This window comes from Pan paniscus, chromosome 19 (assembly GCF_029289425.2).
Source record: "Pan paniscus chromosome 19, NHGRI_mPanPan1-v2.0_pri, whole genome shotgun sequence".
In the NCBI taxonomy this organism is placed as follows: Eukaryota; Metazoa; Chordata; class Mammalia; order Primates; family Hominidae; genus Pan; species Pan paniscus.
In genome coordinates this window covers 20726388-20743930 of record NC_073268.2, presented here as the reverse complement: position 1 = coordinate 20743930, position 17543 = coordinate 20726388, and the positions used below count along the sequence as shown (strand labels likewise).

The 17543-nt window shown below is 52.8% G+C and overlaps 1 protein-coding gene across 1 annotated transcript; it reads left to right on the top strand.

The window, feature by feature from the left end:
* Positions 1-4895: 4895 nt before the first annotated feature.
* On the top strand, positions 4896-15633 carry ASB16 (ankyrin repeat and SOCS box containing 16). The gene is made up of 5 exons (XM_003805862.5): positions 4896-8314; positions 9276-9543; positions 13981-14473; positions 14852-14965; positions 15448-15633. Exons 1-5 carry the CDS (start codon positions 8014-8016, stop codon positions 15631-15633), a joined length of 1362 nt encoding a protein of 453 aa, XP_003805910.3. The 5' UTR covers positions 4896-8013.
* Positions 15634-17543: the final 1910 nt, after the last annotated feature.

Below are 17543 nucleotides of genomic sequence, written 5' to 3'. Positions count from 1 at the left end.
TTTTTTTTTTTTTTTTAGTAGAGATGGGGTTTCACCGTGTTAGCCAGGATAGTCTCAATCTCCTGACCTCATGATCCACCCCCCTTGGCCTCCCAAAGTGCTGGGATTACAGGCGTGAGCCACCATGCCCGGCCTTAGACTTCTAAATTTATAGATTTATTTATTGCAAAGATAGTACAGAGAGTTCCCACATACCCCACACCCAGTTTCCCAGTTAATATTATTTTATTTATTTATTTTTGAGCTGGAGTCTCGCTGTCGCCCAGGCTGGCGCAATCTCCGCTCACTGCAACCTCCACCTCCCAGGTTCAAGAGATTTTCCTGCCGGCTGGGCGCGGTGGCTCACACCTGTAATCCCAGCACTTTGGGAGGCCGAGGTGGGCGGATCATGAGGTCAGGAGTTCGAGACCAGCCTGGCCAACATGGTGAAACCCCGTCTCTATTAAAAATACAAAAATTAGCGGGGCGTAGTGGCACGCACCTGTAATCCCAGGTACTCAGGAGGCTGAGGCAGGATAATTGCTTGAACCCAGGAGGCAGAGGTTGCAGTGAGCCGAGATCACGCCACTGTACTCCAGCCTGGGCGCTGGGCGACAGAGCAAGACTCCGTCTCAAAAAAAAAAAGATTCTCCTGCCTCAGCCTCCGGAAGCTGGGGATTACAGGCACACGCCACCACGCCAGCTCATTTTTTTTTTTTTTTTTTTTTTGACATGGAGTTTCACTCTTGTCGCCCAGGCTGGAGTGCAATGGTGTGATCTCGGCTCACTGCAACCTCTGCTTCCTGGGTTCAAGTGATTCTCCTGCCTCAGCCTCCCAAGTAGTTGGAATTACAGGCGCCTGCCACCACGCCCGGCTCATTTTTGTATTTTTTGTAGAGACAGGGTTTCACCATGTTGGCCAGGCGGGGCTTGAACTCCTGACCTCAGGTGATCCACCCGCCTCGGCCTCCCAAAATGCCGGGATTACAGACATGAGCTACCGTGCCCAGCCTAATTTTTTTATTTTTAGTAGAGACGAGGTTTTACCATGTTGGCCAGGCTGGTCTGAAACTCCTGACTTCAGGTGATCCCCCCACCTCAGCCTCCCAAAGTGCTGGGATTACAGGCATGAGCCACCATGCCCAGCAATTTTTTTGAGACAGGGTCTCTGTCACTCAGGCTGGAGTGCAGTGGCCCAGTCATAGCTCACTGCAGCCTCGACCTTCAGGGCTCAAGCAATCCTCCTGCCTCAACCTCCCAAGTAGCTGGGACTACAGGCAGCACCACTATGGCTGGCTAATTTTTACATTTTTCTTTTCTTTTCTTTTTTTTTTTTTTGAGACGGAGTCTCACTCTGTCACCCAGGCTGAAGTACAGTGGTGCGATCTTGGCTCACTGCCAACTCCACCTCCCGGGTTCACGCCATTCTCCTGCCTCAGCCTCCCGAGTAGCTGGGACTACAGGCGCCCACCATCACGCCTAGCTAACTTTTTGTATTTTTAGTAGAGACGGGGTTTCACCATGTTAGCCAGGATGGTCTCGATCTCCTGACCTCGTGATCCGCCCGCCTCGGCCTCCCAAAGTGCTGGGATTACAGGAGTGAGCCACTATGCCCGGCCTAATTTTTTAATTTTTCACAGAGACAAGGTCTCACTATTGTTGCCCAGGCTGGTCTCAAACTTACGTGATCCTCCTACTTTAGCCTCCCAAAGGGCTGGGATTACAGGTGTGGTCTCCCCTATTATTAACACCTTGTTAGTATGGTACATTTGTCACAATGAATCATTATTAACTAAACTCCATACTTTATTCAGATTTACTCAGTTTCCCCCTAATGTCCTTTTCCCCTCAGAATCCCATTTCACAATCATCCTGACTCTTGGATGTGATAGTTTCTCAGACCTTCCCTGTTTTTGATGACCTTACAGTTTTGGGGAGTACCGGGTAGGCATATGGTAGGATCCCCCTCTATCAGGATTTGTCTGATGTTTCCTCATGATTAGACTGAGGTTCTGGGTTTTGGAGAGGAAGACCAGAGGTCAGGTGCCATTCTTGCCACATCTTATGAAGGGTTCATGCTGACTTTGATCACCTGACTGAGGTAAATTTTGCCAGACTTCTCCATTGTAAAGTTACTCTTTTTTCTTCTTTCTGTACTGGACCCTTTGGAAGGAAGTCACTGTGTGCAGCCCACATTTAAGAATTGGGGAATTATGTTCTACCTCCTTAAGGGCAGAATATCTACACAGGTTTTTGTTTTTTTTTTTTCTTTTTGAGATGGAGTCTCGCTCTGTTGCCCAGGCTGGAGTGCAGTGGCACAATCTTGGCTCACTGAAAGCTCTGCCTCCCAGGTTCACACAATTCTCCTGCCTCAGCCTCCCGAGTAGCTGGGACTACAGGCGCCCGCCACCATGTCCAGCTAATTTTTGTATTTTTAGTAGAGACGGGGTTTCACCTTGTTAGCCAGGATGGTCTCAGACTCCTGACCTTGTGATCCGCCCGCCTAGGCCTCTCAAAGTGCTGGGATTACAGGCGTGAGCCACCGCGCCCGGCAGTTTATTTGGAATTCTTCTGCATGGGAGATATGCCTATTCTCCTTTATTTATTCATTCATCCATTTATATCAGCATGGACTTACAGGTATTTATTTTATACTTTGGGATATGATCTCAAACTACTTAATTTTGTTGCCAAGTGTGGCCAGGCGTGGTGGCTCACACCTGTAGTCCCAGCACTTTGGGAGGCCGAGGCAGGCAGATCACGAGGTCAGGAGATCAAGACCATCCTGGCTAACACAGTGAAACCTTGTCTCTATTAAAAATACAAAAAATTAGCCAGGCATGGTGGTGGGCGCCTGTAGTCCCAGCTACTTGGGAGGCTGAGGCAGGAGAATGGTGTGAACCCCGGAGGCGGAGCTTGCAGTGAGCCGAGATCGCGCCACTGCCTCCAGCCTGGGTGACAGAGCGAGACTCCATCTCAAAAAGTAAAATAAAATTTTGTTGCCAAGCAACTCTTCATTGCTGTGACTTCTCTGTACCAATTTTCGGACTAGAGGTGGACAAGAGGCATGGGTGGGGTGTAAAAGGTCTAATTATACCAAGTTGCCAACCTTGTTTTCCTTTCTGGAAGGAGGAGTTGGGAAAACTCTCCCAACTCATGGGCAAGAGGAGGCAGGTTAAAGAGCCCGGTTTGGGCCAGGTGTGGAGGCTCATGCCTGTAATCCCAGCACTTTGGGAGGCTGAGGTGGGAGGATCCCTTGGGCCCAGGAGTTCAAGCCCAGCCTGAGCAAGGTGGTGAGATGCTGTCTCTTGAATAAGTAAATAAAATAATAAATAGCCCTGTTTGACTGCCAGCCCCTCCTGCCTTAGCCTCAGCCTGCACTAAGCAGCTAGGAGACAGAGGCCTTCCATGGGCATGGGCTTGGCACTCCTCTGGGGGGAAGCGTTAATTTCCTTTTCCCAAAGAGGCTGATCCCATGGATTCCAGTTTTGTTGTTGTTGTTGTCGTCGTTTTAGAGACATGGTCTCACTCTGTCACCAAACGAGTGCAGTGCAGTGGTGTGATCATGGCTCACTGCAGCCTCGATCTCCTAGGCTCAAGCAGTCCTCCCATCTCAGCCTCCCAAGTAACAGACTACTGGTGCGTGTCACCACGCCTAGCTAATTAACAACATTTTTCTGTAGAGATGGAGTCTTGCTGTGTTCTCCAGACTAGTCTTGAACTCCCGGGCTCAAGTGATCCTTCCCACCTCAGCCTCCCAAAGCGCTGGGATTACAGGTGTGAGCCACAGTGCCCCACTGGATCCCAGTCTTAAGGCTGAAGTGAGTAAGTGCCTTGAGAACTCCATGTTCACTTACCTGCTGATTACAGCAGGGCCCTGTTCTAGAGGCTTTTGTGCCACAAGGCCAGGGCAAGAAGGGGCTAATTCCCCTGCACCCTGGTCCCTTCACATTCCCATTGGGTTTTTCTACCTGAACCTACCATACATTTCCTTCTCTCCCACCTTCCACTCCCTGCTAACTCCCCATCTACACTGGGATCTTCCTGCACCTAAACCCCCACAGCTGGGAGTGGCAGCATGCACCTGTAGTCCCAGCCACTTGGGAGGCTGAGGTGAGAGAATCACTTGAGCCTAGAAGATTGAGACCAGCCTGGGCAACATAGGGAGATCTCGTCTCTAAAAAAATAAAAGCCCCCCTCTGCCCTGGGCCTATTCTCCATTCTTGACACCCATGAGCCCCGGTCCCCCTGCTCAGTCCTGATCAATCCCACGCTCACATCCTGGCTTCTTGTGTGCTTCACTACCCCACAGGCTCTGAGCTCCCAGAAGGCAGGCTGGGCATCTGATCACCTGGCCCTGTTCCCTCCAGGTTGAAGTCAAGGCCTCCTTTCTCTGCTCTCAGGAAGCTAACTCTACAGACAAGGGGACTGAATACAGTGGTATCTTGGGACTAAGCTGTTAGGGTACCTAGCTCCTTCAGGTCTGTGCGGCAAGAAGGCAGGGGAGGGGCTAGGCTATGACTCTTGTGTGCCTCAGGGAGGAAGGGGACACCCACCTGCCTTGGCCCCTCTTGGTCTCACCCAGCCTTGCCAGATTCTCAACCCTGGGAACCCAGCTGTGGGTGCCCAGCCAGGCCGTTGGTGTGGCAATTAACACACCAAATGGGTGCCAACAGGGTTCATCACGGCTGCATTTATAGAGGCATCTTTCTCTGAGGACCTCCAGGCTTTGCTTTGTATGATCTAATTCCTCCTCTGGGATCCCCCACCCTGGACTGCCACCAAGAGGCTGGAGCCAGGCAGAGAGTAGGTGAACAGTGGAGTAGGGGCAATGCCGGAAAAAGCCCAGGCTGCTGCCACCCACTTGGGCGGGCGGGTGGATGGATGAGTGTTTGCTCTGGCAGAGAATAGGGACCTTCGTTCAATGCACTACACATAAGAGGCCCGCCTGCCATGAGCCAAGTGCTCTGACTGCCAGGGCCTGCTCTGGAGCCCACATCCAGCATGGCAGACCCACATCAACAGCACAGATAGGTGCTTTACAGCGTGCCCCTGAGTCCTTCAGGAGTGCAGATTGGGCAGTGGCTGGAACTATAAGAGTCAGGCAATGGGTTGCCGAAGAGACCTCTCAGAGCAGGTGACCTTAGGGGTAGATCCTCAGGAAGGTGTTGAGGGAATTCTGAGCTAAGGGAATGGCCTGACAGGGAATGGTTGTGGGGAGCCGTGCGTGATGAGGATGCCTACCCTACGTGAGTGGCATGGGGCCAAACCAAGGAATTGGGGGCTTAGTTGAAAAGGGCAGGCCAGGTGCAGTGGCTCACACCTGTAATCCCAGCAATTCAGGAGGCTGACTTGGGAGGACTGCTTGAGGCCAGGATTTGGAGCCCTATTTTAAAAAAATGAAAGGACAGGTATTGGAAGGCAGCAGAAGTTTTTAAGCAAGGGAATTAACCATTTTAGACAGATCATTGCGGCAGCGGAGCAGAAGGGATATGGCCAGAGGAAGAAACACCAGGTGAAAGGCTGAGTTGATCCAGGTTTAAGGCATTACATCGAGGGGCTGAACTTGAGACAGTCCCTGAAAATGTAAGAACAGGAGCTAGAACTTGCTTGTGGGAAGGGCCTAGGGAGAGGAAGAAATAAAAGATCACTGGGCAAGGTGCTGCTGCAGGGCCAGGAGGCAGGACAGGCAGCGGGAGAAGGGCCAGGAGGAGCCCCAGATGCAGAGGGGACAGACCAGCCCTGCCTGCAGGCCGCTGTGCACTGAGTGAGCTCAGGGTGAGCAGAGCTTTTGAGCCCTCCCCTTCCCCAGCTTGGCAGGCACACCAGCTTGTGTGGTTTCATGGCTTCATTCCTCCCCCTAGAGGCTCCTGGAAGCACAGCTGCTTTCTCCTAAGAGTGAACAGGTCTGTGGCTTAAACATCTTAGGTCCATTCCCAGAGTTTCCAGCTCAACCCGTAGGCTCTCCTCAGGCCGGCCATGTGAGCCTCCTTAGCAGCTGGGTTAAAAAAATAAATCAAGGATGATTGAAGGGGCCGGGAGCTGTGGCTCACGCCTGTAATACCAACACTTTGGGAGGCCGAGGCGGGCAGATCTCCTGAAGTCAGGAGTTTCAGACCAGCCTGGCCAACATGGCGAAACCGACTACTAAAAATACAAAAATCGGCCGGGCGCGGTGGCTCACTCCTGTGATCCCAGCACTTTGGGAGGCCGAGGCGGGCGGATCATGAGGTCAGGAGATCGAAACCATCCTATTCTTGGCTAATACGGCGAAACCTTGTCTCACTAAAAATACAAAAGATTAGCCAGGCGTGGTGGCAGGCGCCTGTGGTCCCAGCTACTCGGGAGGCTGAGGCAGGAGAATGGCGTGAACCCAGGAAGCGGAGCTTGCAGTGAGCCGAGGTCGCGCCACTGCACTCCAGCCTGGGTGACAGAGCGAGACTCCATCTCAAAAAAAAATAAATAAATAAAAATAAAAATACAAAAATCAGCTGGGCATGGTGGCATGCACCTATAATCCCAGCTACTCAGGCGGCTAAGGCAGGAGAATCGCTTGAACCCCAGGAAACGGAGGTTTCAGTGAGCCAAGATCACCCTACTGCACTCCAGACTGGGTGACACCATGAGAAAAAAAAAAAAAAAAGGATGATTGAAGGCAGTTTCTACAGACTAGTCTGTCCTGCTTGGAGAATGGGGGAGGCTGCCAGGTGGCTGCAGCAGCTGAAGCCAAAAAGTGCACCATCTTTTTTTTTTTTCTTCTTTTTTTAAGAGATGGAGAGGCAGGGGGTGGTGGCTTACGCCTATAATCCTAGCACTTTGGGAGGCCGAGGCGGGCAGACCACGAGGTCAGGAGTTCGAGACCAGCCTGGCCAACATGGTGAAACCCTAAATTAAATCTCTACTAAAAATACAAAATTTAGCTGGGCATGGTGGCGGGTGCCTATAATCCCAGCTACTCAGGAGGCTGAGGCAAGAGAATCGTTTGAGCCCGGGAGGCGGAGGTTGCAGTGAGCCAAGATCGTGCCATTGCACTCCAGCATGGGAGACAGGGTGAGACTCTGTCTCAAAAAAAAAAAAAAAAAAAAAGATATAGGTCTCACTGTGTTGCCCAGGATTGTCTCAAACTCCTAGGCTCAAGCAATCCTCCTGTCTTGGCCTCCCAAAGTGCTAGGATTACAGGCATGAGCCACCATTCTTGGCCCAAAGCACACCATCTATGTGGGGTCCTGGCTCTGCCTCTCACAAAATGTGACCTTGAGCCAGTAGATTACTTTGTTAAGCCTTAAATTCCTCATCTGTAAAACAGAGATAAGACCACCCATCTCAGGGGCATTCAACTGTGATAATTTCATTTATTGTCCAAACCAAGTTTACTAATTATTGGGTGGGCTGGGAAGTATGGTCCCCTGGGTGAAGGTGGATATGAATGTGATTTAAACACCGTGAAACTCTGTGCATATGTACAGAGTTATTGCTGTTACTGCAGATGCTGGGAAGAGCTGCTCACCTTCTCAGTAACTCTGCCTTGACCTCCCCTTACCTCCTGTGCTGAGGTCAGCCCTCTCTCCTCCACGTGGGCCAGTGGTGGCTCCTGCCCTCCAGCCAACATCAGAGAGGCTGGAGGCACCCTGTCTTCCTCCCAGCCCCGCCCATCTCCATGACTGACCTTTTCGCGCACCCTGGACCTTGCTAACCCAAGATGCTCGCTCTAGAGATGAAGGTGGATGCAGATGCTGGGGTTCGGGGGTGGCCTCAGCTGAGGGCCTGCTGACCAACCAAAGGGTATCGGCAGGGGCAGGGGCTGGCCCTCACCCTGGGCTGGGGGTTGGGCCAGCAGCTTCTCAGCACCAGGATCATGACTCTGAGCAAACCATGTTTACCAGAGCAGCAAAGGACCTATTTATAGCCTCAGCTGCTGCTTTCTCTGGCTCACGGTGGCGGGGGCAGGGTGGCTCCTCAGAGCAAGGGAGGTAGTCGGGTCGAGGGAACCTGGCTCTGCCCAGGTGCCACTGCCCAAACCCCTGGGCCCCATCCATGGCAAGAGAGACCTTCCCCTTCACCTCCTCCACGCTGCGCTCTCTCCGCCTGCAGCAGGAGTGGCTGGAATGGGAGGACCGGCGGCGGGCGGCTGCCCAGCAGTGCCGGAGCCGCAGGTGCCCGTCAAGTCCCCGGGCCCGACTCACTAGGCCTCACCGTTCCTGCCGAGACCCAGCTGTCCACCATGCCCTCTTCTCCGGCAACCTGCAGCAGGTCCAAGCCCTGTTCCAAGATGAAGAGGCCGCCAACATGATTGTGGAGACTGTGAGCAACCAGCTGGCCTGGTCGGCTGAACAGGGTAGGGGGCACCAGAAGAGGGCAGAAGAGGAGGGAGAAAGAAGGGGAGTGGGTGGGGAAGGGGGAGAGTCTAGGCCCCTCCTTCCCTGCAGACCACAGACTATAGCAGCCCTTTCCACCACCTATCCTAGCTCCCTCCTAACAGAGATGAGGCAGGGTTAGCAGTCTGTATGTCTTTTAAGAATTAAAAGTTGACCGGGCACAGTGGCTCACGCCTGTAATCCCAGCACTTTGGGAGGCCAAGGCAGGCGGATCACGAAGTCATAAGTTTGAGACCAGCCTGACCAACATGGTAAAACCCCATCTCTACTAAAAATAGAAAAATTAGCCGGGCATGGTGGTGCGCACCTGTAATCCCAGCTACTCAGCAGCTGAGGCAGAAGAATCACTTAAACCCGGGAGGCGGAGCTTGCAGTGAGCCAAGATAGCGCCACTGCATTCCAGCCTGGGGGACAGAGCGAGACCCTGCCTAAAAAAAAAAAAAAAAAAAAAAAGAGACAAGGTCTCACTATGTTGCCCAGGCTCATCTCGAACTCCTGAGGTCAAGTGATCATCCCGCCTTGGCCTCCCAAAGTGCTAGGATTACAGGTGTGAGCCACCACCCCAGGCCCCAAGGTGAACAAGCCTTTGACACTACTGGCCATTCAAAGACGCTGAGATTTCCTTAATGGGAGTCACTCTACTTAGTTGGCCCCTGTGGTTTTATACAGCAATTAATTTTTTTATGACACATACTATGTTTTGTTACAGATTGATAAGCTGTATTAAAAGGCTGTTCCAATTTATTCTTCCACTTCAGGACTTGAATAAGCCCCTTTCCACAGGTACAGCCTGGCAGTGTTTGTGCTCAGCAAACCATGCAGAGGGAAGGCCAGTGTCAGCTGTCAGCTGGAACCAGCATCCCCACTCCTTGCCCTGCCCTGTCTTATACACCACCTCCCAAAACTATTTGCTCTCCCTAGGGTTCTGGGTGCTGACCCCCAAGACCAAGCAGACGGCACCCCTCGCCATCGCTACAGCCCGAGGCTACACAGACTGTGCTCGACACCTGATCCGGCAGGGAGCTGAGCTGGATGCCCGTGTCGGGGGTCGCGCTGCCTTGCATGAGGCCTGTGCCCGGGCCCAGTTTGACTGTGTGCGGCTGCTGCTGACCTTCGGAGCCAAGGCTAATGTGCTGACTGAGGAGGGCACGACTCCTTTGCACCTCTGCACGATCCCCGAGTCCTTGCAGTAGGTGCCTGGGGGCTGAGACAGTTTGGGGAGAAATGTGTGTGTGTGTCTCCAGCTCACAAGGCCAGAAGAGGGAACCTGACAACCACATGCAGCTTTGTGGTTCATAAAGCACCACATATACACATCTTCACAATAACCTGGAGACACCTCATCCTACAGATGAGAAAAATGAAGCTCAGAAAGGCTTAGTAACTTGTCCAAGGTCACATCTGCTAAGCCCAGGAGGCAGAAGCCCTGTTGCTTTTTGGGAAAACTCTGTTCCAACTGCAGTCTCCAATTCCCTGTGAATCCTTTGTAGCCAAACCTAGCTGTTTTTTTTTTTTGTTTTTTGAGACGAAGTCTTGCTCTGTTGCCCAGGCTGTAGTGCAGTGGCGTGGTCTCAGCTCACTGCAACCTCCGCCTCCTGGGTTCAAATGATTCTCCTGCCTCAGCCTCCCAAGTAGCTGGAATTACAGGTGTGTGCCACCACACCTGGCTAGGTTTTGCATTTCTAGTGGAGATGGGGTTTTGCCATGTTGGCCAGGCTGGTCTTGAACTCCTGTCCTCAAGTGATCCACCCACCTTGGCCTCCCAAAGTGCTGGGATTACAGGCGTGAGCCACCATGCCCAGCCCAAATTCCTAGTTGTTTTGAGGTATTAAGAAAGATCTGGCCAGGTGTGGTGGCTCACACCTGTAATTCCAGCTACTAGTAGGTCGAGGCACAAGAATCGCTTGAACCCGGGAGGCAGAGGTTGCAGTGAGCCGAGATTCTGCCACTGCACTCCAGCGAGACTGTCTTAAAAAAAAAAAAAAAAAAAAGCAGCCGGGCGCCATGGCTCACACTTGTAATCCCAGCACTTTGGGAGGCCGAGGCGGGTGGATCACGAGTTCAGGAGTTCAAGACCAGCCTGGCCAACATAGTGAAACCCCGTCTCTATTAAAAATACAAAAAATTAGCCAGGCTGGGCATGGTGGCTGGCGCCTGTAATCCTAGCTACTCGGGAGGCTGAGGCAGGAGAATCGCTTGAACCCGGGATGCAGAGGTTGCAGTGAGCCGAGATTGTGCCACTACACACTAGCCCCTGCAACAGTTGAGACTCCATCTCAAAAAAAAAAAAAAAGATCTATGGGCCAGATGCAGTGGCTCACACCTGTAATCCCAACACTTTTGGAGGCGGAGGCAGGATTGCTTGAGTCCAGGAGTTTGAGAATAGTTTGGGCAACGTAAGTGAGGTTTTTGTCTCTACTAAAAATAAAAACTAGCCGGGTATGGTGGCATGAGCCTCTAGTCCTAGCTACTCGGGAGGCTGAGGCAGGATGATCTTTTGAGCTCTGAAGTTCAAGACCAGACTGGGAAACATAGTGAGACCCTGTCTCTACAAAAAATAAAATTAGCCGGTCATGGTGGTGTGCATTGTAGTCCCAGCTACTCAGGAAAAGCACTTGAGCCCAAGAGGTCTAGGCTTCAGTGAGCTATGATCATGCTGCCACTGTACTCCAACCTGGACAACAGGGCGGGACCCTGTCTTAAAAAAAAGTGGGAAGAGAGGTATGGGGGTGCCTCACACCGATGTTAGGAAACACAGGGCTAGATTTTTTTTTTGGAGACAGGGTCTCACTCTGTTGCCCAGGCTGGAGTGCAGTGGCACAATCATGACTTACTTGCAGCCTTGATCTCCTGGGCTCAAGTGATCCTCCTGCCTCAGCTTCCAGGGTAGCCGGAATCACAGGCCAGTGCTACCACACCTGGCTATTTTTTTTTTTTTTGAGACGGAGTCTCGCTCTGTCTCCCAGGCTGGAGTGTAGTGGCCCGATCTCGGCTCACTGCAAGCTCCGCCTCCCGGGTTCCCGCCATTCTCCTGCCTGAGCCTCCCGAGTAACTGGGACTACAGGCTCCCGCCAACACGCCCGGCTAATTTTTTTTTTTCTGTATTTTTAGTAGAGATGGGGTTTCACCGTGTTAGCCAGGATGGTCTTGATCTCCTGACCTCGTGATCCACCTGCCTCGGCCTCCCAAAGTGCTGGGATTACAGGCGTGAGCCACCGCGCCCGGCCCAACTGGCTATTTTTTAAAAAGTATTATTTTTAGTAGAGACATAGACTCTCTATGTGGCCCAGGCTGGTCTCCGACTCCTGAGCTCAGGCAGTCCTCCCGCCCCAGCCTCCCAAAGTGTTGGGATTATAGGCATGAACCAATACACCAACCCTCCCACTTTTTTTAAGGTTGGCAGTTTCTTGGAGTCCCTGCATGAGGGTATTTGCACTTTCACAATCAGGTCAACAGACAGGGTGACAGGTAAGGATTCAAGGGCTCCTGGAAGACTCTCCACTGCCCACAAGCTGAGGACCTCTCCCCACTAGATCTAGATGAAGTCCAAGAAGTGGTCCACATTTGCCAGCCCTTTCTTGGGTTCTTACAGGCCTGTGGTGTGCCTTCCAACAGACTTCATCTTTCTAAGTAAGATGAGAATCCCCACTTACTGGAACCCTACTGAGCGAGCTTTGGAGTGTTAGTTAAATTTAGTATTTGGAAGCCGGGCGTGGTGACTAACACCTGTAATCCCAGCACTTTGGGAGGCTGAGGCAGGCAGATCACGAGGTCAGGAGATCAAGATCATCCTGGCCAACATGGTGAAACCCTGTCTCTACTAAAAATACAAAAATTAGCCAGGCATGGCAGCGCACGCCTGCAGTCCCAGCTACTCAGGAGGCTGAGGCAGAAGAATTGCTTGAACCCAGGAGGCAGAGACTGCAGTGAGCCAAGATGGAGCCACTGCACTCCAGCCTGGGCGACAGAGCAAGACTCTGCCTCAAAAAAAAAAAAAAAAAAAAAAAAGATTGGGCATGGTGGCTCACACCTGTAATCCCAGCACTTTGGGAGGCCGAGGTGGGTGGATCACGAGGTCAGGAGATCGAGACCATCCTGGCTAACACAGTGAAACCCCATCTCTACTAAAAAAATACAAAAAAATTAGCCGGGCATGGTGATGGGCGCCTGTAGTCCCAGCTACTTGGGAGGCTGAGGCAGGAGAATGGCAGGAACCCGGGAGGCGGAACTTGCAGTGAGCAGAGATCGCACCACTGCACTCCAGCCTGGGCAACAGAATGAGACTCCATCTAAAAAAAAAAAAAAAAAATTAGTATTTGGAAACAAAAATTAGCCCCATAATTAGAATTTACCAAGGAGATAATTCAGTAGCTTATGGAAGACTGGCTGCTACTCACATCTTGGCTACAGAGCAAAGAACCTACCTGGAATATGTGAGCAAGAATTTTGGCCATTTTGGGAAAGGGTATTTGGTTATCAGAGTTTCATCGAGGATGGTGGATCTGCTCCTGTTTCCAGCAGCTGCCGTTCTGGCTTTTTAATTATAAGTTACTGTTAGTTTGGTTTCATCATTATTAATTTAGTTTGTTGCATGTTTGGTTTACCCTGCAGTATGTAAGGATGCATGTTTGCCACAACAGTGTTCTGGCCTATAATTTTCCCTGGAACTGGGAAACATGCACTCTTTAAAACCTGTTTTTGTTTTTGTTGTTGTTTTTCCTTTGGTTTTGTTTGTTTTCCCTAGGGGAAAGTGGAGGAGAATGGCCCCAAGTGCCTGCCTTTGCTTGAATGATTGTGGCCTGGTTTAGAAGAGTGGTCTTTTAAGTGTGGGGGCAGAAAGAAAATATTATAACTTGTATTTATTTATTTTTTTGGTGCATACTGTTTAATTTTCTATGCTTCATAACGTACACAGAAGTGGGTTTTCAAAATTTTGTGCTATCAAAATGTTAGGAGATAAGGCCGGGTGTGGTGGCTCACACCTGTAATCCCAGCACTTTGGGAGGCCAAGGCAGGAGGCTTGCTTGAGCCCAGGGGTTTGAGACCAGCTGGGGCAAATGGTAAGACCCTGTCTCTATAAAAAAAAATTTTTTTTAATTAGCCAGGTGTGGTGCTGCCCACCTGTGGTCCCAGCTACTTGGGAGGCAGAGGCAGGAGGATTGCTTGAGCTTGGGAGGTCCAGGCTACATGAGCTGTAATCACACCACTGCACTTCAGCCTGGGCCACAGAGAGAGACCCTGTCTCCAAAAAAAAAAAAAAAAAAGGAGACAACTGACAACTGAATGATTCAGAACCAGACCTTGGGGTGGAGACAGAGTAGACTGTGGGAGGGACTGTCTGAGGCAGTGAGTGCTATTTCTGGTGCAGCCACTAACTTGCTGTGTGTCCTTGGCTGCACAAATCACTCCTGGGCTTAAGTTTTTCATATGAAAACTGAAGATGCTTCTGGTAGCTCTCAGGACCTTCCAATTCTGTTGTCTGTAGCGGGGCTTGTGTGATTCTCATGGAGGACACCAGGTAGGACCTCAAGGTGAGAGGGGTGGAAAGGCAAGGGAGTGTCACAGCAAGCTGAAGGGGTCCCAAGCCTTCAGGATTTTCCTCGGGACCTTGCTCTCTTGTCCCCAGGTGCGCCAAGTTGCTGCTGGAAGCAGGAGCGACAGTGAACCTGGCAGCAGGCGAGAGCCAGGAGACGCCCCTGCACGTGGCGGCGGCGCGCGGCCTGGAGCAACATGTGGCTCTGTACCTGGAGCATGGCGCCGACGTGGGCCTGCGCACCAGCCAGGGCGAGACTGCGCTGAACGCGGCGTGCGCTGGGGCCGAGGGCCCAGGTAGCTGCAGGCGACACCAGGCTGCGGCGCGCCGGCTCCTGGAGGCTGGAGCTGATGCCCGGGCGGCCGGGCGCAAGCGCCACACGCCGCTGCACAACGCTTGTGCCAACGGCTGCGGGGGCCTGGCCGAGCTGCTGCTGCGTTACGGGGCCCGCGCTGAGGTCCCCAATGGGGCTGGCCACACGCCCATGGATTGTGCGCTGCAGGCCGTCCAGGACGCCCCCAACTGGGAGCCTGAAGTCCTTTTCGCCGCACTGCTGGACTACGGGGCGCAGCCAGTGCGCCCTGAGGTGCGCTGGGAGGCCCTGACATAGGAGGCTCCTGTGTGGGGGAGCCCGCGGCTGGAACTGCTCCGCTTCTGGGGAAGACAGAGGGTCCAAGAGACTGAAAGCCTGCCCTCAGCGGCCAGGGGGCTGTCCCCAGCTTGGGAGGGGGAGAGAGGATTCTGGGAGAGAGAGTCCAAGGGAGGGAAGAGCCCCAGAGGAAAACTGGGGCCAAAAGGTTGGAGCATACTTGAGGGTGGGGTAGACAGAGGCACAAAAAAGGGAAGAGAGACTCAGACCTTAGCCCCCCAGATTAGGCTAGGATTGGCCATGTGGGTGAGGCAAGACTTGGGTCTGCCCTCGGGTGGGGGAGGCATGTGCCCAAGACCCTCTTTTGACCCCTAGATGCTGAAACACTGCGCCAACTTCCCTCGGGCCCTGGAAGTCCTGCTTAATGCCTATCCTTGTGTCCCATCCTGTGAGACCTGGGTGGAGGCGGTGCTCCCAGAGCTGTGGAAGGTATGTCTGCCTCAGGGCCGAGATGGGGAGGAGGGACGAGCCACAGGCCTATTCCTTCAGGACCAGCCTCATGGAGGGAGCAGCAGGAGGGCCCCTGGGTAGAGAGGATGGGTAGAGTGGCACCCCTGGGTTTCAGGGTACCCCCTCCCCCGGTACCCCAGGCTGACCCCTAACTCCACACACCTCTCCTGCCTCCCTCACTTGCATCAGCACAGACATTTATCTGGCATCTCTTAACTTGGTGGGCACTGTGCTAGGCTCTCTGGGGTGGGAGTGGTACAGACATAGTGGAGACCCTTCCCTGAAGTGGAGTCCCAGCCCGCATTATCACTGCAGGGCCTCTATGGTTCTGAATCTGAGTCCTTTGAGACACATGAAACACCCAGGTGGGTGCATGCTGCAAAATCCCAGGACCCCCACCGCTGGGTTGCCCCCAGATGGTAGGGCAAGGGTCATCTGACCTTCTTTCACTCCTGGCCTAGGAGCACGAAGCCTTCTACAGCTCGGCCCTGTGCATGGTGAACCAGCCAAGGCAGCTGCAGCACCTGGCCCGACTAGCTGTGCGCGCTCGGTTGGGAAGCCGCTGCCGGCAGGGTGCCACCCGGCTGCCACTGCCCCCGCTCCTCAGGGACTACCTGCTGCTGCGTGTGGAGGGGTGCATCCAGTGAACCCCATGTCAGGCTGTCCCATGGTGTGTTCTGCCCCTCCCACCTGTCCCCGCCTCCAACTGCAGAGGACCAGTTCCTGGCCCTCTTTTCTTTTCTTTTTGAGACCTAGTCTCACTCTGTTGCCCAGGCTGGAGTGCAGTGGCGCTATCTCGGCTCACTGCAACTTCTACCACCTAGGTTCAAGCGATTCTTGTGCCCCAAACTTCCGAGTAGCTGGGACTACAGGCATGAGTCACCACACCTGGCTGATTTTGTATTTTTAGTAGAGACAGGGTCTCACCATGTTGGCCAGGCTGGTCTCGCACTGACCTCAGGTGATCCACCCGCCTTGGCCTCCCAAAGTGTTGGGATTACAGGCATGAGCCACTGCGCCTGGTTGCCTGCCCCTCTTTTCTGTACTCCACGTGCTGTCCTGGTCCACCTCACTCCTCCATGGGCTTCTTGAGACACCTGCTGACCTCTAGCCGGACCTGAGCTTCAGACCCTCTCTCCAGCAGGAAGGGCTGCAGACTCGGCCTGTTCCCAGACTCGGCCTTCACCTCCCTTCTCCTCCTGTGTTTAAGTGGATGGCCCCTCTATCCATCCAGGTCCCATGCCAAGAACCAGTGATTCTAGTGGCCCACCACCTCCCTCTCCTGCCACCCTTATACCTGTTCAGCCTTCTAAAGAGGGACAAACTCTGTCTCTGCGTGCACTGGCTTGCCTGCCCTGCCTTTGTCACTCCAAGGGAGGTCTTGAGACCCATGCCCTGAATTGGTGCTGGAATGGTCTTTGGGAGTCCAACTCTGATCATGCCCTCCAGTGGCTCCTCTCACACTAAAATCAAAACTCTTTAGAACAAGCTGGGTGCAGTGGCTTACACCTGTAATCCCAGCACTTTGGGAGACTGAGGCGGGAGGATCACCTGAGGTCAGGAGTTCGAGACCAACCTGACCAACATGGTAAAACCCTGTCTCTACTAAAAATACAAAAAATTAGGCCAGGCGCAGTGGTTCATGCCTGTAATCCCAGCACTTTGGGAGGCCGAGGTGGGCGGATCACGAGGTCAGGAGTTCTAGACCAGCCTGGCCAACATGGTGAAACCCTGTCTCTACTAAAAATACAAAAATTAGCCGGGCATAGTGGCGGATGCCTGTAATCTCAGCTACTCAGGAGGGTGAGGCAGGAGAATCACTTGAACCCGGGAGGTGGAGGTTGCAATGAGCCAAGATCGCGCCGCTGTACTCCAGCCTGGGCAACAGAGCGGGACTCCGTCTTAAAAAAAAAAAAAAAGGCCAAGCAGGCATGGTGGCGCATACCTGTAGTCCCAGCTACTTAGGAGGCTGAGGCAGGAGAATTGCTTGAACCCGGGAGGCGGAGGTTGCAGTGAGCCAAGACCACACTATTGCATTCCAGCCTGGGTGACAAGAGCAAAACTCTGTCTCAAAAAACAAAACAAAACAAATGAAAAAACAACTCAGTAGAACAGAGCCTCTAGCCTCTGCCAAATTATCTGGCCTCCTGACTTCCCTTCTTCCTTCCAAGGTTCATCTCCAGCCTTAGTAAACAAGTCACCAGTTGCTGGATGTGACCAGCTCCTCTTTGCTTTCAGGTGTTTGCATGCGTTATTCCTACCGCTTGGAATACTCTTCCACATTTTTTGGCCTGGTCAAGGCTGATCTGGCCCTCAGGACTCAGTTCCAATAGCACTATCTCTGCAGAGGCTTCCTTGGTACTTATTTAAGTGCCTGTGGTTGTCTCAACTAGGCTGAGACTGGAACTATATTCCTTGAACAGGTATTTTAGTAAATGACTGCGGAAGGAGGAACATCCATGAGCCTGGGGTCCATCTATGTGCTCCCTCCGTCCCCAAGTGATGAATGGTGTCTTAAACAGTGGTCACCACATACAGTCTCTGAGGGCCCAGCCAC

Coding starts and splice junctions, on each gene's coding strand:
- ASB16 (XM_003805862.5), top strand. CDS start 8,014: ATGGCAAGAGAGACCTTCCCCTTCACCTCCTCCACGCTGCGCTCTCTC. Junction 8,315..9,275: donor GGCCTGGTCGGCTGAACAGG/GTAGGGGGCACC, acceptor TGCTCTCCCTAG/GGTTCTGGGTGCTGACCCCC. Junction 9,544..13,980: donor ACGATCCCCGAGTCCTTGCA/GTAGGTGCCTGG, acceptor TCTTGTCCCCAG/GTGCGCCAAGTTGCTGCTGG.